At 43.3% G+C, this 15,376-nt stretch overlaps 1 protein-coding gene across 10 annotated transcripts in view; it reads right to left on the bottom strand.

Moving 5' to 3' along the window:
* Positions 1-13,443, bottom strand: part of PIAS2 (protein inhibitor of activated STAT 2) — a 34,024-nt gene extending 20,581 nt beyond the window's left edge. For all 10 annotated transcript variants that reach the window (XR_011050043.1, XM_068422549.1, XM_068422551.1 and 7 more), the window contains exons 1-2: positions 13,350-13,443; positions 3,260-3,734 (exon numbers count right to left, since the gene is read on the bottom strand). Coding sequence is in view for 9 of the 10 variants with exons in the window: in XM_068422549.1 (XP_068278650.1) it covers positions 3,260-3,734; positions 13,350-13,373 (499 nt within the window). In the remaining variant the exon portion in view is untranslated. The remainder of the gene's footprint in view (positions 1-3,259; positions 3,735-13,349) is intronic.
* Positions 13,444-15,376: the final 1,933 nt, after the last annotated feature.

Below are 15,376 nucleotides of genomic sequence, written 5' to 3'. Positions count from 1 at the left end.
AAGTTATTAACGGACAGATGGAAAATCACTCAATTCAGAAACAGCTAAAGGTAACTAAGCCTTTGGGGAGGAAGGGAGGAAGCACAGCCCCTAATGCCAGAGAAGCCAGCTAGACCACGTCTGGGAATTACTCCTCAGTAGCATTTGGCAAAAAAAATAAATGAATACAACTTTCATATCAGAATCCTACTTGCGTGTCAGTGATGCGAAGGAGTAATATTTTAGTATTAAGCGTTCATACTATGTACACGTTACTTTTCTACTTTCTTTTGACTTGAGAAATTATAAGTCTTGACCTGAAATAAAGGTAGATTGGATTTGTCCAACAACTTAAAGCAAAAACTGCACAACTAAACCAGGCAAATTTGGAAGAGCTAGACTGTCTTGTACACTGTGACATTCAGAGAAGATGATCTCTGTGCCCTGAAAACACGCACAAAAAGGACACAAACACGAAATAGAACCCAGGTGGAAGAAACACACACACCAAGTTCCTCAAACAATTTAAAACAGCTACATTGTGCACATAATGTGCACACACATCAGACATCATTTTATATTTTAAAATAATACTTGAGCACGTGTAAAAAATTATGTAAATATTTTGTTATTGAATTGAGTGTGCATTAAAACTAAACCCCACACGTACACCTGCTCTTGTGTTCTCCTATTAGTGCAAAATACCTATACTCTTCCCTTTTAAAGAGTCGCAGGGAAGCAGACTGTACTCCTAGCTCTGAGCTACCTGTCTATTTGGTTTCTGAATACTTAATTCTCAAGCACATAAAACTTGTTTGTTCCATATCCCAACCACCCACGTCTACTAACTGGGACTATAAGCTATCCATATCAATCTAAAAATATTAAATAAAGAAAGTCTCATTTCCAAATTTGCTCATGAATCCATGTTGAGTGATTTTCAGCCAATGTTCATATCCTTCTAACACAGAAGGGCCCATTATTTGCATATCAAGCCATTCCTCGCAGCTCATTTCCCCACTCCTCCTCACACAGATCAGAGGTGTAGCTCTGGCTGCTGCCACCTTCAGGTACCACGCTCTGGAAAGAGTTTGAAGGCAAGCAAGAACTCAAATTAATCTTGTCCCCTTCACCCATATCCTAAGAGGATCCAAATGTTACAGGACTAGATAATCCTCACTCCTATGAAAACTGAGCAATGTGCAACAAAACGCCTACAGTCTTCAAAGGAAAGAGGAATTTACATTAATTATAATGGTGACACCCCTAAGGAGTCGTTCTCCTTTCAGAAAAAAAAAAAAAGATCATTTCCAAAGTTGAGGAAAAAAGCTGTTGGGGAAATTTCTAGCATATCACCACCACCTCTAGATATCTTTGACTGGGAAACAAAAGGTAACTGCATAGCAGAAACACAATGGGGAGCACACGCTGCATTATATGGGACAGAGTGACTATATGGCTGGCAACCAGTCTGGTTATGAGCCAACAGTTGTCCCATAACACAGAATAATTCAGGAAGCTAGTTAAGATACTCAGCTGCTACACACAGTGAACATAAGCAGGAGTTAGCCAGGACATCGTGGCACTGAGAGATTATCTCTGTAAAGGTAACGGCAGCATGAGCTACAGAGCTGTCCATCACCACAGCAGCTATCATACCAACACACGGGTTCGATATTAAACTCTTCTCTAACAGGGTATCACAACACACAAACAAAAGTAACAGGCATTGTAAACAACACTTGTTAGTAATGTTTGCTGCTTTAGGTACTCAAGGATGACCAATGGTCAGTATATGCCTCACTGAGGTACAAGTCACAGCCTAAAAGGGCTCTATGATCAATTAAGAAACAAAAATGTTTAAGAGGATGCAAACAGCCTGAGATGTGCTGAAGTGTTTCTAAACAATATTACTAGTTAGGGAACATTTTCTACTATGTAAGGTAAGACATGTTGAATTTCAAGACAGAAAACAACATATTTCCAAATAATTAAATATGTTCAAGAGTGAGGCATTTGAGGAAGTTAAACTGAAATTTCAGGTTATTTGGAAGACAAAGGTCCACTCTACTTTTTAAAGTAGCATATCACTGCTACGTTTGAAGGCAGAGCATGGCAACAACTGGCAGGATAAGAAACCTTCACTAATCTGAGTACAAGGCTGAACACTTGTTGCACAAAAATGCTATTTCAGTGCCAGATGCCAGAACCTGCAGAACTGTTGCAAAACTGTTGCAGCGAGATAAATTCAAAGTCACAAACCAGTGAACCTGTTCTCTTTATGTTGTTGCAATTTATTAATTACTGACCCCCAAATACTTTTACTGTTGGCCCCCATAAATGTTTTTGTACCCGGCGAAGACTTCAGGTCCAAGTCTTTCAGCCAAAAGTAACTTGAGGGGAGGTTCAGAATAGATATTAGAAAACATTTGTTTACCGAGAGGGTGGTCAAACACTGGAACAGGCTTCCTACAGAGATGGCTGATGCCCTGAGCCTGTCAGTGTTTAAGAGGCATTTGGACAATGACTTTAACTATTACTCTAACTTTTGGTCAGCCCCGAAGTGGTCAGGCAGTTAATCATTGTGGGTACCTTCCAACCGAACTATTCTACTCTATATTTAATATTCAAAAGACAGAAGACCTTCAATCTTATATTTACAGAAGAGAACACCATTTTCTGTAGTGAGGCTTGGCACTTTTGGGGACAGGTAATGAAGAGAGGGCAAGAGTAGAAATAAGAACATCTGTCATATGAGGACAGGCTGACAGAGTTGGGGCTGTTCAGCCTGGAGAAGAGAAGGCTCCGGGGAGACCTTATTGTAGCCTTTCAGTATTTCCAGGGTGCTTATAAGAAAGGTGGAGAGATTTTTTTTTTACCAGGGCCTGTAGTGATAGGACAAGAGGTCATGGTTTTAAACTAAAAGAGGGGAGATTCAGACTAGATAGAAGGAAGAAATTCTTTATGATGAGGGTGGTAAAACACTGGCACGAGTTGCCCAGAGAGGTGGTAGATGCCCCATCCCCAGAAACATTCCGGGTCAGGTTGGATGGGACTCTGAGCAACCTGGTCTAGTGGAAGTTGTCCAGGCCCATGGCAGGGGGGTTGGACTAGGGGTCTTTAAAGGTCCCTTCCAACCCAAACCATTCTATGATAAGAAGGGAAGGGACTTTCCACTTTTACCCAGTCACAAAAAAAGCAATTAAAGTCTGGACTTCGCACTGTCATAAACAACACTGTTTCATTAATTAAGCAACCTGCAGAGCTATTAAACACTTACCTAGACTTGTAGGTTTTATGAGCACATCAAGCACGTCGTAAAAAGGTAGGCTTTTGAGTTGAACGTCGGGATGAACAGGTGGAATCGGAGGGGATGGCTGCTGCATCTCAAAGTGGGGCTTAGTGTCTTGGAGGAGCACAGAACTGACAGGCGAGGAAGGAGACTGAGGCGTGACAGAAGTAGAAGGGAGTGGGTGAATGCCAGCAACAGCCAGGTCAGGCTCGACAGGAGAGGAACTACTGTCCACACTGAAAACAGCAGGTATTATGGCCGACATGTTCGAAAGTCCTTCAGTCGTCCTCGGGTACCGACGCCTATAGAGTTCTCGGATTTTTATCTGAACTGCTGGGCTGCAGCCGCTCTTCAGTAGGTGCAGTGCCCTCATCAGGAGGTCATGTTTCCGCCCGCTTTTATTACGTCCAGCAAACCCCAGCAACACTTGTAGTTCAGAAACACGAAAACTTGATACCATATTCTAGAAAGAAAAGAGAGAGAAGCACAGGTGAAGCAACAGTACCCCAAGTAGGTCTTTTTGAGAAGCATGGTAAAGCATCTGAACTTCCATCACTTTAGTTTCACAGTTGCTATCTTATGTACCACCCATACCCTTACCCGACACAAGAGTCTAGTTAGTTCAAAATGAAGAAACGAAGTGTCCAGGATGAAGGTCGAATTTGGTTGTGTTAACGATTTCAAAGCCTTCAAATTGTTTCCACACTCAAACAATAGCAACAACAAAACCTTAATGCAACCCATGCAGTTCTATCTTAAATTCACAGGCAGAAGCATAAGCTCTAACAGAAAGTATCTGTCTCATTTCATGAAACAAGAACACAAAAAAAAAATCAGATGAATCAGGATTATCACCTGTCTTCCAACACATCTTAAGAAATAAGTAACATTTAATTTCTGCATAGTTTATTCTGAAACATCCTTTATTTTGGGCAGCATGTTAAATGCATGCATGAACAGAGACAGGCACATCAGGTTTCACTCTTGAAAGGAATGTACAGCAAGGTGGGCACTGTTTAAAAAAACTACATTATATCATACCAACAAACTGTTTAACCAACGTAATTGGTTCTCCCAGAACATGACAGAAAACTTCCTGTCCTTTTCGTATCACAGAATCAATCAGGTTGGAAGAGCCCTCTGGGATCATCGAGTCCAACCGTTGCCCTGACACCACCATGGCAACTAGACCATGGCACTAAGTGCCATGTCCAGTCTTTTCTTAAAGACCTCCAGAGATGGTGACTCCACCAGCTCCCTGGGCAGCCCGTTCCAATGTCTAATGACCCTTGCTGAGAAGAAATGCTTCCTAATGTCCAACCTGAACCTCCCCTGGCGAAGCTTGAGGCTATGTCCTCTTGTCCTGTCGCTAGTTGCCTAGTATCATGGGACACTGGAAGATCTCTTCAAAATAAATACTATTATTTACTTGATTATCAGAGTTAGGTTTGGAAGACTGAGGACTGAAGTATGAAGTTCATAAATAGAAAGACTCTCATTAAAAAAAAAATAAATAAAAAAGCCCACTATGCAAGAGGAAGCGATCTTCTTACGACAAACTAGTAACTTGGCATAGGTGCACCATCTCACATTTTTGCGAGCAAGCTCTCTTTTCAGAGGTATAAAATTCTCCAGAATTCTTCTAAGCAATTTCTTTCCTGTTTCTGTGGGACTCTTCCATCATAACATGTAGGTTAAGTTTTGAAGATGAAAGAACATCTGACTTTAATCTGTACTGCTGTACCGTACCAACTCCAGACTGAAGGACTGGCAGATGAAGGCCCTAACAGAAGATATGAAGTAGTAGACATCTGGGATAATAAAAGATTTTTTTAAAAACAGTTCAAGAGTGCATTGTTGACTTTTAAGTAGTACTCCAGTATATAATATCTAAAGTTTTGGGCATTAATTTCAGAAGGGATACAACTCAACATGCAACATTTTGGGTTACCTTCCCTAATCCCCTCTATGCAGTTACAGAGTTTACACCCATGTATTCCAACACAGATCTGATCTCAGCTGAAGTTTTAACACAACTATTCTACAACCATGCGGTCAGCCACCAAAAAAAAAAAAGAAATAAAAGTCTGAACTCCCCACATACCCAGCTGCTTGCTCCCTAGTCTCTCCTTAATGTTGAAAGAATTGTTTTTAGAGTAAGACAGATCAAGGAATTGAGCCAGATGAAAAGTCAGCTTGTGCCGTTACAAAATGGCAGGAGCAAGTGCCCAGGATCTGCCTTTTCAAGGGCCACACTATTCGTGCCTATCAAAACAACCATCTAAAACACTACAGTAGACAAGGGCATCGAGTGCACCCTCAGTAAGTTCGCAGATGACACCAAGCTGGGCAGGAGTGTTGATCTCCTGGAGGGCAGGAAGGCCCTACAGAGGGATCTGGACAGGCTGGATCGATGGGCCGAGGCCACTGTATGAGGTTCAACAAGGGCAAGTGTCAGGTCCTGCACTTCAGGCACAACAACCCCACGCACCGCTACAGGCTGGGGGAAGACTGGCTGGAAAGTGCCTGGTGGAAAAGGACCTGAGGGTGTTGATCGATGGGTAGCTGAATATGAGCCAGCAGAGTGCCCAGGTGGCCAAGAAGGCCACCAGCATCCTGGCTTGTATCAGCACTAGTGTGGCCAGCAGGACTAGGGCAGGGATCATCCCCCTGTACTCGGCACCGGTGAGGCTGCACCTCCAATCCTGTGTGCAGTTTTGGGCCCCTCACTGCAAGAAAGACCTTGAGGTGCTGGAGTGAGTCCAGAGAAGGGCAACAAAGCTGGTGAAGGGTCTGGAGCACAAGTGTGATAAGGAGCGGCTGAGGGACCTGGGGGTGTTTAGGTGGAGAGAAAAGGAGGCTGAGGGGAGACCTTATCGCTCTCTACAACTACCTGAAAGGAGGTTGTAGCGAGGTGGGGGTCAATCTCTTCTCCCAAGTAACAAGTGATAGGACAAGAGGAAACGGCCTCAAGTTGTGCCAGGGGAGGTTTAGATTGGATATCAAGAACTATTTCTTCACCGAAAGTGTTGTCAAGCATTGGAACAGGCTGCCCAGAGCAGTGGTGGAGTCATCCCTGGAGGGATTTAAAAGATGAGGAGATGAGGTGCTTGGGGACATGGTTAGTGGTGGGTTGGCAGTGCTGGGTTAACCATTGGACTCTATCTTAAAGGTCCTTTCCAACCAAAATGATTCTATGATTCTACTCTGATCAGGCACACCCTTTCCTCATTGTTGAGGGGACAAGGGTATCCTATTTCAGATACTGAAGTTCAACATTTCCAGGCAGTCAGTCTGGGTGTGGTGATGCTTCTATCAAGTAGCTATCAGGAAGCTAACCCAGCAGTCTTCAAACTGGTATTCCCCCAAAACCCTGTCTATAAACACACCACAGATGCAACTGCCAGTGAAAGCAGTGTCACATGAGGTCCTGAGCGCCTTACCCTAACTTCTGAAGAACAGACCAACAGCAAATGTCACCTTAATTTCATCCCAGCAACTTCTCTCATCAGCAAAACAATACAAGACAAGACGGAGACAGAATTCCATCCAGTTTGCAAGCACCTGAGGTTAGTTTCCACCTGGCATTCCCCTGCTGCTCTTCCTTAGTCTCACACTGGAACACGATGAAGAACATAGTGTTTCAGTATTCATAAAAAATAGCTTGAAGTATCATAACAGCTTTATAGTCGTGCCACATAAAAGAGAAATTGTGTTAATTCTAAGAGATAATACTGATATTCAGGACTTTACCAAGAACTTCATGTTGCATGCTTCCACAGATAGCTGCATAAGCTTGATAGCAATGTCAGCTCCTTCATTTCAAATATAGGCAGTAAGCATGATTCTGGATTCCATAATCAGAATGCAAATGAATAAAATAATCCTTTACATTGAGATTAAGGAAACAGCATGTATTGCAAAATACTGTCTATTACCCTTCCGTCTGCCTCCTACGCATTCCTGCAAGTTAACCAAGGTGAAATGTGCAGTCAATCACTCCTCGAAACAGCTAACGTTTTATGTGGAAATTCCACAAACTAGCATTTTGTTACAAGATGGATTTCATTTTATTAGAAGACACAGGCTGGCTTCAATATCATAGTCAGCAAGATTTTAAATTGACACCTCCACTAAAAATACTTAGGAGTAGAAAAAAATACATAGTTTTGTTCATCAAAACACAAAAATCTTCCATATGCTTTTGAAAGAAGTCTTGCAGAAGTGAGTTTTACTGGAAGTAATTAAACAATGGCTTTTGCAGCGACATTTTCCCCCTAAAGCTTATTCTACACTCCCTTTAAGGCAACAACAACGACGTGCATGAAGACGCAGCTAGTCTGATCTACGCATTTTAGCTTATTACTCCATTTACACATATATCAGAGTGGACACTCGTCATAATCAACAAGGTTTTATGGAGGCATAACATATGCTTAGGAGCATTTATAATCGTGGTGTAAGACAGACTATTTCCAACAAACCCTACCAAGTTATTTTCTTTTGAGGTTCCAGCAATATTGCAGAAGACTGCAGCCTAGCTATTAACATGCTTTTCACATCACCGAATTAAGATTAGACATTCAAGTTGTGTCATGTAAATGCCATCAATTTCCTCTTAAGAGAAGTTCTTTACAGCTGCGCAGCCCAATAAAAAAGCTTTTTTAACACAGAAGACCAGAGCCATTTTATTTTTAATGTTTCTCCATGAACACAAAGAGTAGTTTGACAGAACTTGAAGGAAAGAAATGAGACTGGAGAATTCAAGTACTTTTATATTCCAGAAACATTTCCCTGCCCTGAAATTCATACTTGAAGGTCACAAGAAGTTTCACAGGGTTTTTTTGTTTCTTATCATTAAAGCATAGCAATCATGATTCATAAGCAGAAACATTGTTCTAAAGCATTAAGCCGTATGTGCATCTGGAATGGCATTCATTTCACAGGGATGATGGTGTTAAGGAGTGCAGGAAATGCTGACACACCACTCAAATTACGGGCTGGTGTGTTTCAGAGCAAAGTAAGGGATCAAACATCTCTCTCAAACAAGAGGTACATGATTCTCCACACTCCCCCTGCCAAAACTACCCTAAATTTTAACAGTCAGGGGACTTACATATATGAACGAAAGGTAACCAAGAATGCCTGTTAAATTCTTGACATATGTCTACAATAAGCACCAATGACTGCAACTGCTAGCAACTGCTCAAGTAGGGAACTCTGCACTTGAACCTACGGAAGCAATCCAAAAGTTCTACTCAGGCTCTACCGAAGAGCTCTGCTGCAGCCCCACTGGTTTCCAGATGTTTTCTGAAGCGTCTTAAGGCTATACAAGGAAGGGACGCACCAAGCACCAACCCCACAAATCCTCACTCCTGACTTTAAGCCGTTTTCTGGACACTCATAGCAGACAAGCTCATTTGTGACAGCTTTTGCAATAAGTTTGCATAAATGCTGATTTACAGGAGGCTAGAAAAGTGTAATACTGGTAAGAAAGAGTAACTCGTGTCTTGGGATGGCTGAAGACCTCTACGCTGACCCTAAATACAAATGTATTCTGGAAACTGATGTAACTATAGATAAAAACTGCAAGTCCTGGGAAAGAATGAGGATGTCACTAGTTAAATCCGTGTAAGTAGTACAGCACAGTAAGAACAGCTCCGAAAAACACAACAGCTGGCTCAAACAGCACAACCAGGAGGTCCTCAGTATTATGGGGATTTTTCTCCGGACTAACTCTCGCCTGGCTCCTCAATTAGACATTAGTCTTCAAAGTTGCACGCACTTAATGTAACAGTGAAAATCCTAAATCAAATACTTGCATTCATTTCACATCAGACACTCAAAACAAAGCTTGACCCATTTCACTGCAGCCTCATTTTTTAAGTACTATAAACTACACTATCTCCTCCTTCTCCCCCATCACTCTATCTCCGCACCATCACTAATTGTTAATTATTCTAGATATAACAAGCTTTTAAGGTACCACAATAAGCCTCACTGGTCTGAAAAAGTGACTATGCATCTAGGAAGAACAGGGGAATTACGTACAGATATGAGATAACAGTATAATATCAGAGGTTATTAACAGTGTTTTATCAGAGGTTATCTTATTTAATACACTCAGTGTTAACTGCAACGTAAAGATCACCACATCACCAACAGATGCTTCTCAGTATCTATTCTGTCCATCGTTTTAAGTTTACCCCAGATCAACACACAGAATTTCTACATCAAACCCCCAAATTGGTCGGCATATGCGATACAATGTTATTAACACTGCTAAAATAAAACAGAGTATAGCAGAGTGTTTGGCAACAAGCTTGAAGAGGACACCTGAAAATAGCTCTCAGTGTTTTCTTCTGGGCTAACAATTTAGCACTAAGCACTGCTTCACCTGGTCAACAGGCAAACACTGCCCATTCAGACTGGAAAAATAAAACAAGAGAAGCAGAAGAACAATGAGTCTGGTATGAATGAGAGATCCAATAATACAAAAATGAGACTGCAAATTCTATATTTTAATACAGTATCTGAACTATATTGCTCTTCACATTTGAATCGCATGACTTCAGTATTGGGTGTGCAAGAGCAAAAATTAAATGTGGGGCTCACCTTCTGCATTTATAAACGCTGATTTTCCAGTAAATTTTGTGTGATCTCCCCTTCCATACGGGACATATGAGCACACTTCCATCTCTTCTTACTAAAATGAGTTTTTCCACAATGGCTATAAAACTGATCACTAGTGTCACACAAATTAGTTTTGGCACAGGCATATTCATTTGCCTATAAAGAGCTTCTTTCTTTCCATAAAGATGAAACTAACACATTACTTCAAAACTCAATTAAATACAAACTACGAGACTGAAGCTGTTATCTTCGAAACTAGGGATCTGCAGTGTTTCAAGTATAGCATGAATTCGGTATTACTTGTTTCCAAATTAGAGTCAGGATGCCAGCAGAAAATTAGGTGACCCAAGAGAAGCTCTTTCTCTCTCTCTCTAAGTAATATACAACCAATCCTCTCATCTGCAGTATTTTGCTGGGATGCAAACCACAGCCTCAAGCCAAATCTTGGAGAGTTCAGAATTCGTTGGGAGCTGGAATCGTTTTCTCACAGATGGCTCTCAGAAGGAGCTGTAGTTGCCCACTCCTGGGCCAATTCTGTTCAAAAATGTGTTCACATGCCACCTCTGGCCTCCACACCAGACTGCTGACTTCTGTTCTACGTCCGTCTATGCCTGTGTAATCCCTTTGACATTCATGGCTGCTCGTGAGTGAGGATTATGGATAGAGGTATAAGCCGTGTTTAAAAACACATCTGTGAACAACAGGTCTGGAAATTGCATCTCAAAATACAAGATACAGTTGTGCTCACCACATCTTCTCAGCAACTCCCTAATATTCCAGATTAGAATTCAATAAATTACTAATTAATTAAGGGTTAATCTGAAGTTCTGGAAGGGTAAATTTATACTAGACATTTTCACCAATATCGTGAGAAGTAGTGACTGTGGTTACAGCTCCTTCTGAATCTGTTAACAAAGCCAAAGATTTCCAAAAGGCATGATGTGAGAGTAGGTTCCTTTGAGTCTCTTTGTTTTCTTTCACTACAGCCTCTCGGTTATAACCCTTTGGTCATAGCTCCCCAGAACTTTTACTGTGAAGATCTGGAGGATGCAGGGTTGCTACTAACAAAAATCAAAATGATCCTTTGCCCCGAGAATAGAAAAATGCTGCTCCTGCCTCTTTCCCTCAAAATCAGGATTTAAGGGAGAACTCTGACCTCCTGCCTCTAGTCAGTCCTTAACGATTTACTACAATAAATTCAACTCTCCAAATTGCCCCAGTGGCCTTTTATGAGGCAGGTAGAGATCACATACCACAGGAAATTGCAATCAACAACAGAGCAGCAAACAATACTGCCATAAAAACATCCCGTACATTAATCTATAAAGCAGCAGTTTAAGATCACTCCTAAAGGTCAATTCATGAAATCTGCTGGGGGTGGGGGTAGCATCTCTCTTCTTTGGCCAAAAGCAAAAAGAATTGGTAGTCTGATAGAAAACTTGAACCTGCAACCCAAGTGCCTGGTATTCAAGCAAACACATCCAAATGCATCCTCTTTTTTTTAAAAAGAGAAAAAAACAGGCAGTAAAGGCCTTGAAGACACAATGCAGTCTATTATATTCTCTTCTGAAAAATATCTAGAGCTTCCCCAAAATGGACAGTGAATTATTATCAGCGTTGATATGTGGATGTTGAATATTTAGAGAAGCTCCAGGCTAGCAGATTCATTTCACAGGCACTCCAGTTTACAAATAAGATGAATGGAAACATCAAAAGACATTTCTTCGGACTAGTATTTTTTTTAACTACTGCTACCTATTATTTTGAGTGACAAAAGGGCAGTCCTATAGTTGGCCTGAAACCCAGTTCCCTTTTCCCCCCATACTTCCTGTGTTACTTTTGGCAAGCAACTCAGGTGTATATATAATTTCAAAGGTATTTAGGTACCCAATTCCCAGGCAGATCCTATCAATACTTACGCATATCTAGATAAGTGATTATAGCACTTTGGAAAAATGCAGGTTACAGCTCAAGCCTGGAGAAGAGGAGCTACACAAAGAAGAGTTATCTCTGCTACAAAGTTTACACTGAGGGTTTAGCCACCTATGTAGCTACACCCTTTGAGAGACCTTGGGAAGAAGGCTGAAAATGGACACTAAACAATAAAACATGTAAACACAAACAAGTTTTTTTAAAAAAAAACCTGTTTAACAGCTTAGGAAAAAAATAAGCCAGCCCTTCTTAAACCTAAGATTGAGATAGAGCACTGCTGTCCTCAAATAAAGAAACTCAGTTCTTTCCATGAGATTTTTTTATAACCGAGCTCCTCAGCTACACTACAGCCACTCCAACCCAAGCGGTGTTAGTGCTGGAAGAAGCCTTAGTGTAGGAAATTCCCTGGCGATTGCAGCATATTTCCTACTGTTGGTCAGACTACAGTCAGTTCCAGCCATCAGACCTTTCTCTACACTAAAGTCCAACTCACAGTGGTTCCTATTTAAGCGGCTTTTATTCCTTCTGCAGGAAAACCTAGGTCAGGGTGGGGTTCAGTGTGCACATAGTATTCCCTCGGCGGCACTTCTGCAGGTGTGGATGCTGCAGAAGGACAACAATCTCCTTCCGAACAAAGATGCTCACAGATTGTTCAAGAAACGTAAGGAAAAACAGAAACGATGTGGTCAGCTCTTTGTGAACACACCTTAAAATATGGAGGGCCACCCCCCTCCCACCCCAAAAAATCCTCTTACAGAAAGTCTGCAAGTGCAATATAAAAGGCATTCGACTGAAGGTAAATCAGGTCTGAAAAGAAATACTGGATTTCACGCTTCACAGGCACCGTTTTCCCGGTTAAAAAGCAGTTAATGAATTCAAAAAATAAATAAATAAATATTAGTATTTTCAAAAATCCGGTAATTATTCGTCATTCTCCCTTCGGTTCGCAGCAAAGGCATCACGGCGCCGGGCCCTGCCGAGGGCGCGGAGCCCCGCCAGGCGCCATGCGAACCTCCGGCACCGGGCCGGGGCCCGGCTTCTCGCCCGGCCGGGCCGCACGCAACGGCCGAAAACAGCTTTTAAGCTGTCGGGTGGCCGGAGGGACACGACACCCCACCACAACCCCCACGGCGGGGATGGGGAGCGGGCTCCCCGAGCCGCCCCCTCCCCTCCTGACAGGGAGGGTTTTCCTCAGGCAGAGCCAGCAGCGCCGCCGGCTCCCGCCGCCCCTCGACCGCGTTTCAGGGCGGCCTCGCTTCCTCCCCGGGGAAGGCGCAGGCGGGCTGCGGGGCCCCGATGCTTTCCGGCCGGTCGTTAACGGGCTGCCGCCTCAGCGAGAGGCGCTGACGGCTCACCGCCCCCCCCTCCCCTCCCCCGGCAAGCACCGAGGGGCGCGGCGGGGGGCTCCCCGTGAGGAAAGGCAGTGGGCGAGGGGCCCCCCCCGTCGCCGCCGCGGGAACGGCCGGGCGACATCTTTCCCCGCGTCGCCGCCGCCTCCTCTCTCCCTCCTCACCCGCAGCTCCTCGAAATCCGCCATTTTCTACCCGCTGCCGCTCCTGCCGCCGCCGTCGCCGGGCCCCGCCGCCACCATCGTGCACCCTGTGCGCGCCCCCGGCACGTGACGGGGGAGGGCGGGCTCCGCCGCTCCGCCCGGCGGGGGCGGCCCTCAGGGAAGCCGTGAGGGGAAACCGGCCTTATGGTGTACGCACATCCACCCACCCCGCCGGTACCGGCCCCTCCGCCAGCCGCGGGGTCCCTATCAGGCCCGGCGCCGCGGGGCGTTAGGGGAGAGGCAGCTCCTCAAGCGCAGCGGGAGAGCCGAGCGCTGAGGGGCCCTGAGCGTGAGGAGGGAGCGGGATCACCTTCCCTCCCTCCAGAATTAACCTCCAGAATTAACACCAAAGAGGACATGCTAATCAGTTAAACAGAATTATTATATTTACAAAAAAAAAAAAAAGGAATAACAGCAAATAATAGAGTCTTGCAATTGAAGCGTCTTAAAACAGAAAGGCCGGGCTTGCGCTGTGATTCGACAGCTTTCTTAGTATTACCACTCTCAAAAACATTCTCGTAATTCGTGTTACAATGATGATGTGACACATTTTATTAATAAAAAATGAAGCGAAAATGTCACGGGCAGTAAGCTTCCAAACTGGATAATGGGTTTCCTGCTGTAAGGGAAACGTTGAGACACTTGCAGAAAAATAAACGTTGATGTGCACCTGAGAATATTATTTTCAAGAGCAGCCACAGATCATTATCTAATCACAATAATTACCTAGTCACAATATTCAGTTTCATTGGCAACTCTACCGTTAAACCAAACAACCGACTTAGGGCAATAAAAAAAGGCAAAGACTGAGCCAACAAACAGGCAAGCAGCCAAACCGACTCAAACAAGAAGTTGAAGGGACACCGGGGGAAAAAAAAAGGTCTGAAATGCAAAATATATTTGCCCACATTAACCAAAAGGCATCAGGTTTTTGCACGATTGATGGATTCAGAGTGGTAACTACAAATCTCAGAACAAATATGGGTGTGCTACACCAGGGGCTTCTTAATGAGCCAAGAGATGGGCCACATTGGCAGCAAGCGGGATTCTGGCAGACAATTTTGGGGACAAATAGTTGAGCTTTTACAGAGGGTACCGATGCCCGCCGTACACACAGGCTACGGTCACTCAATATCGCTACAAGATCTGGACACACACGAATTCAATAATTAACATTATTAGTGGTAATTTTGGAATAGGCTTTTGAGGCAGGCTTTCCTTTTTATTTACCATCAGCTAGTCCAAAATAAACCTTTTGTTCTGCTAAAGCTTTTAGCATAAACACAGTTAGATAGTCCTCTACATAAACTGGTTCTGTGCTTGGTCTTATAACAGTCATTTCCTTAAAGATTTAAAACATCAGGGCTGTTTTCAAACCCCTTTTGTCAGTCAAACCCAGGAATCTGCAGACGAATAAAGCGCGCCGTCTGCCACACCGCTGCTCAAGTTCAACTCTCAAGTCCATCAAACATTTCTTTTTCTCCTGCAATTCAATGCCAGACTAAAGGGGCAAGCTGCAGGTGAGGATCTCTTCAATCATTAAAGCACACACCAGCACAGGCCAGACCAAAGCCTTCTCTCTTCTTCTTTCAACACACCTTCACGTGTTTCTTCCTTCAAATAACCAGGAAGCACATCAATGTCCAAACTCACACCAGAGCCAGGCATTTCTTTTCTCATGTACGCTCACCTCTCATTTCATAATCACATCTTTCAACCTTCCCATTCATCTCATCCCCAATATCCGGGATAAGGGCAAACAGATTATAGTTTGCGTTTTAACACCTCACATGCATAAGATAATAAGAGTTTACATATTAGCTTATCCTAATTTTTTGTTTGAAGAGTTCCTTAGAGTCCTTTTCTTCATCATATTTTGTTTTCCTCTAGCTTTCCCTCACAACCTTTCTGCTACTCATCACTGGAGCCACACCCTTGAAAAAACACGTACTCCACACTTCTGGTCCTCCTCAAGCATTTTCCTAGGT

The sequence above is a fragment of the Nyctibius grandis genome, chromosome Z, assembly GCF_013368605.1.
Source record: "Nyctibius grandis isolate bNycGra1 chromosome Z, bNycGra1.pri, whole genome shotgun sequence".
Taxonomy (NCBI): Eukaryota; Metazoa; Chordata; class Aves; order Nyctibiiformes; family Nyctibiidae; genus Nyctibius; species Nyctibius grandis.
This window is presented reverse-complemented; position numbering and strand designations above follow the sequence as displayed.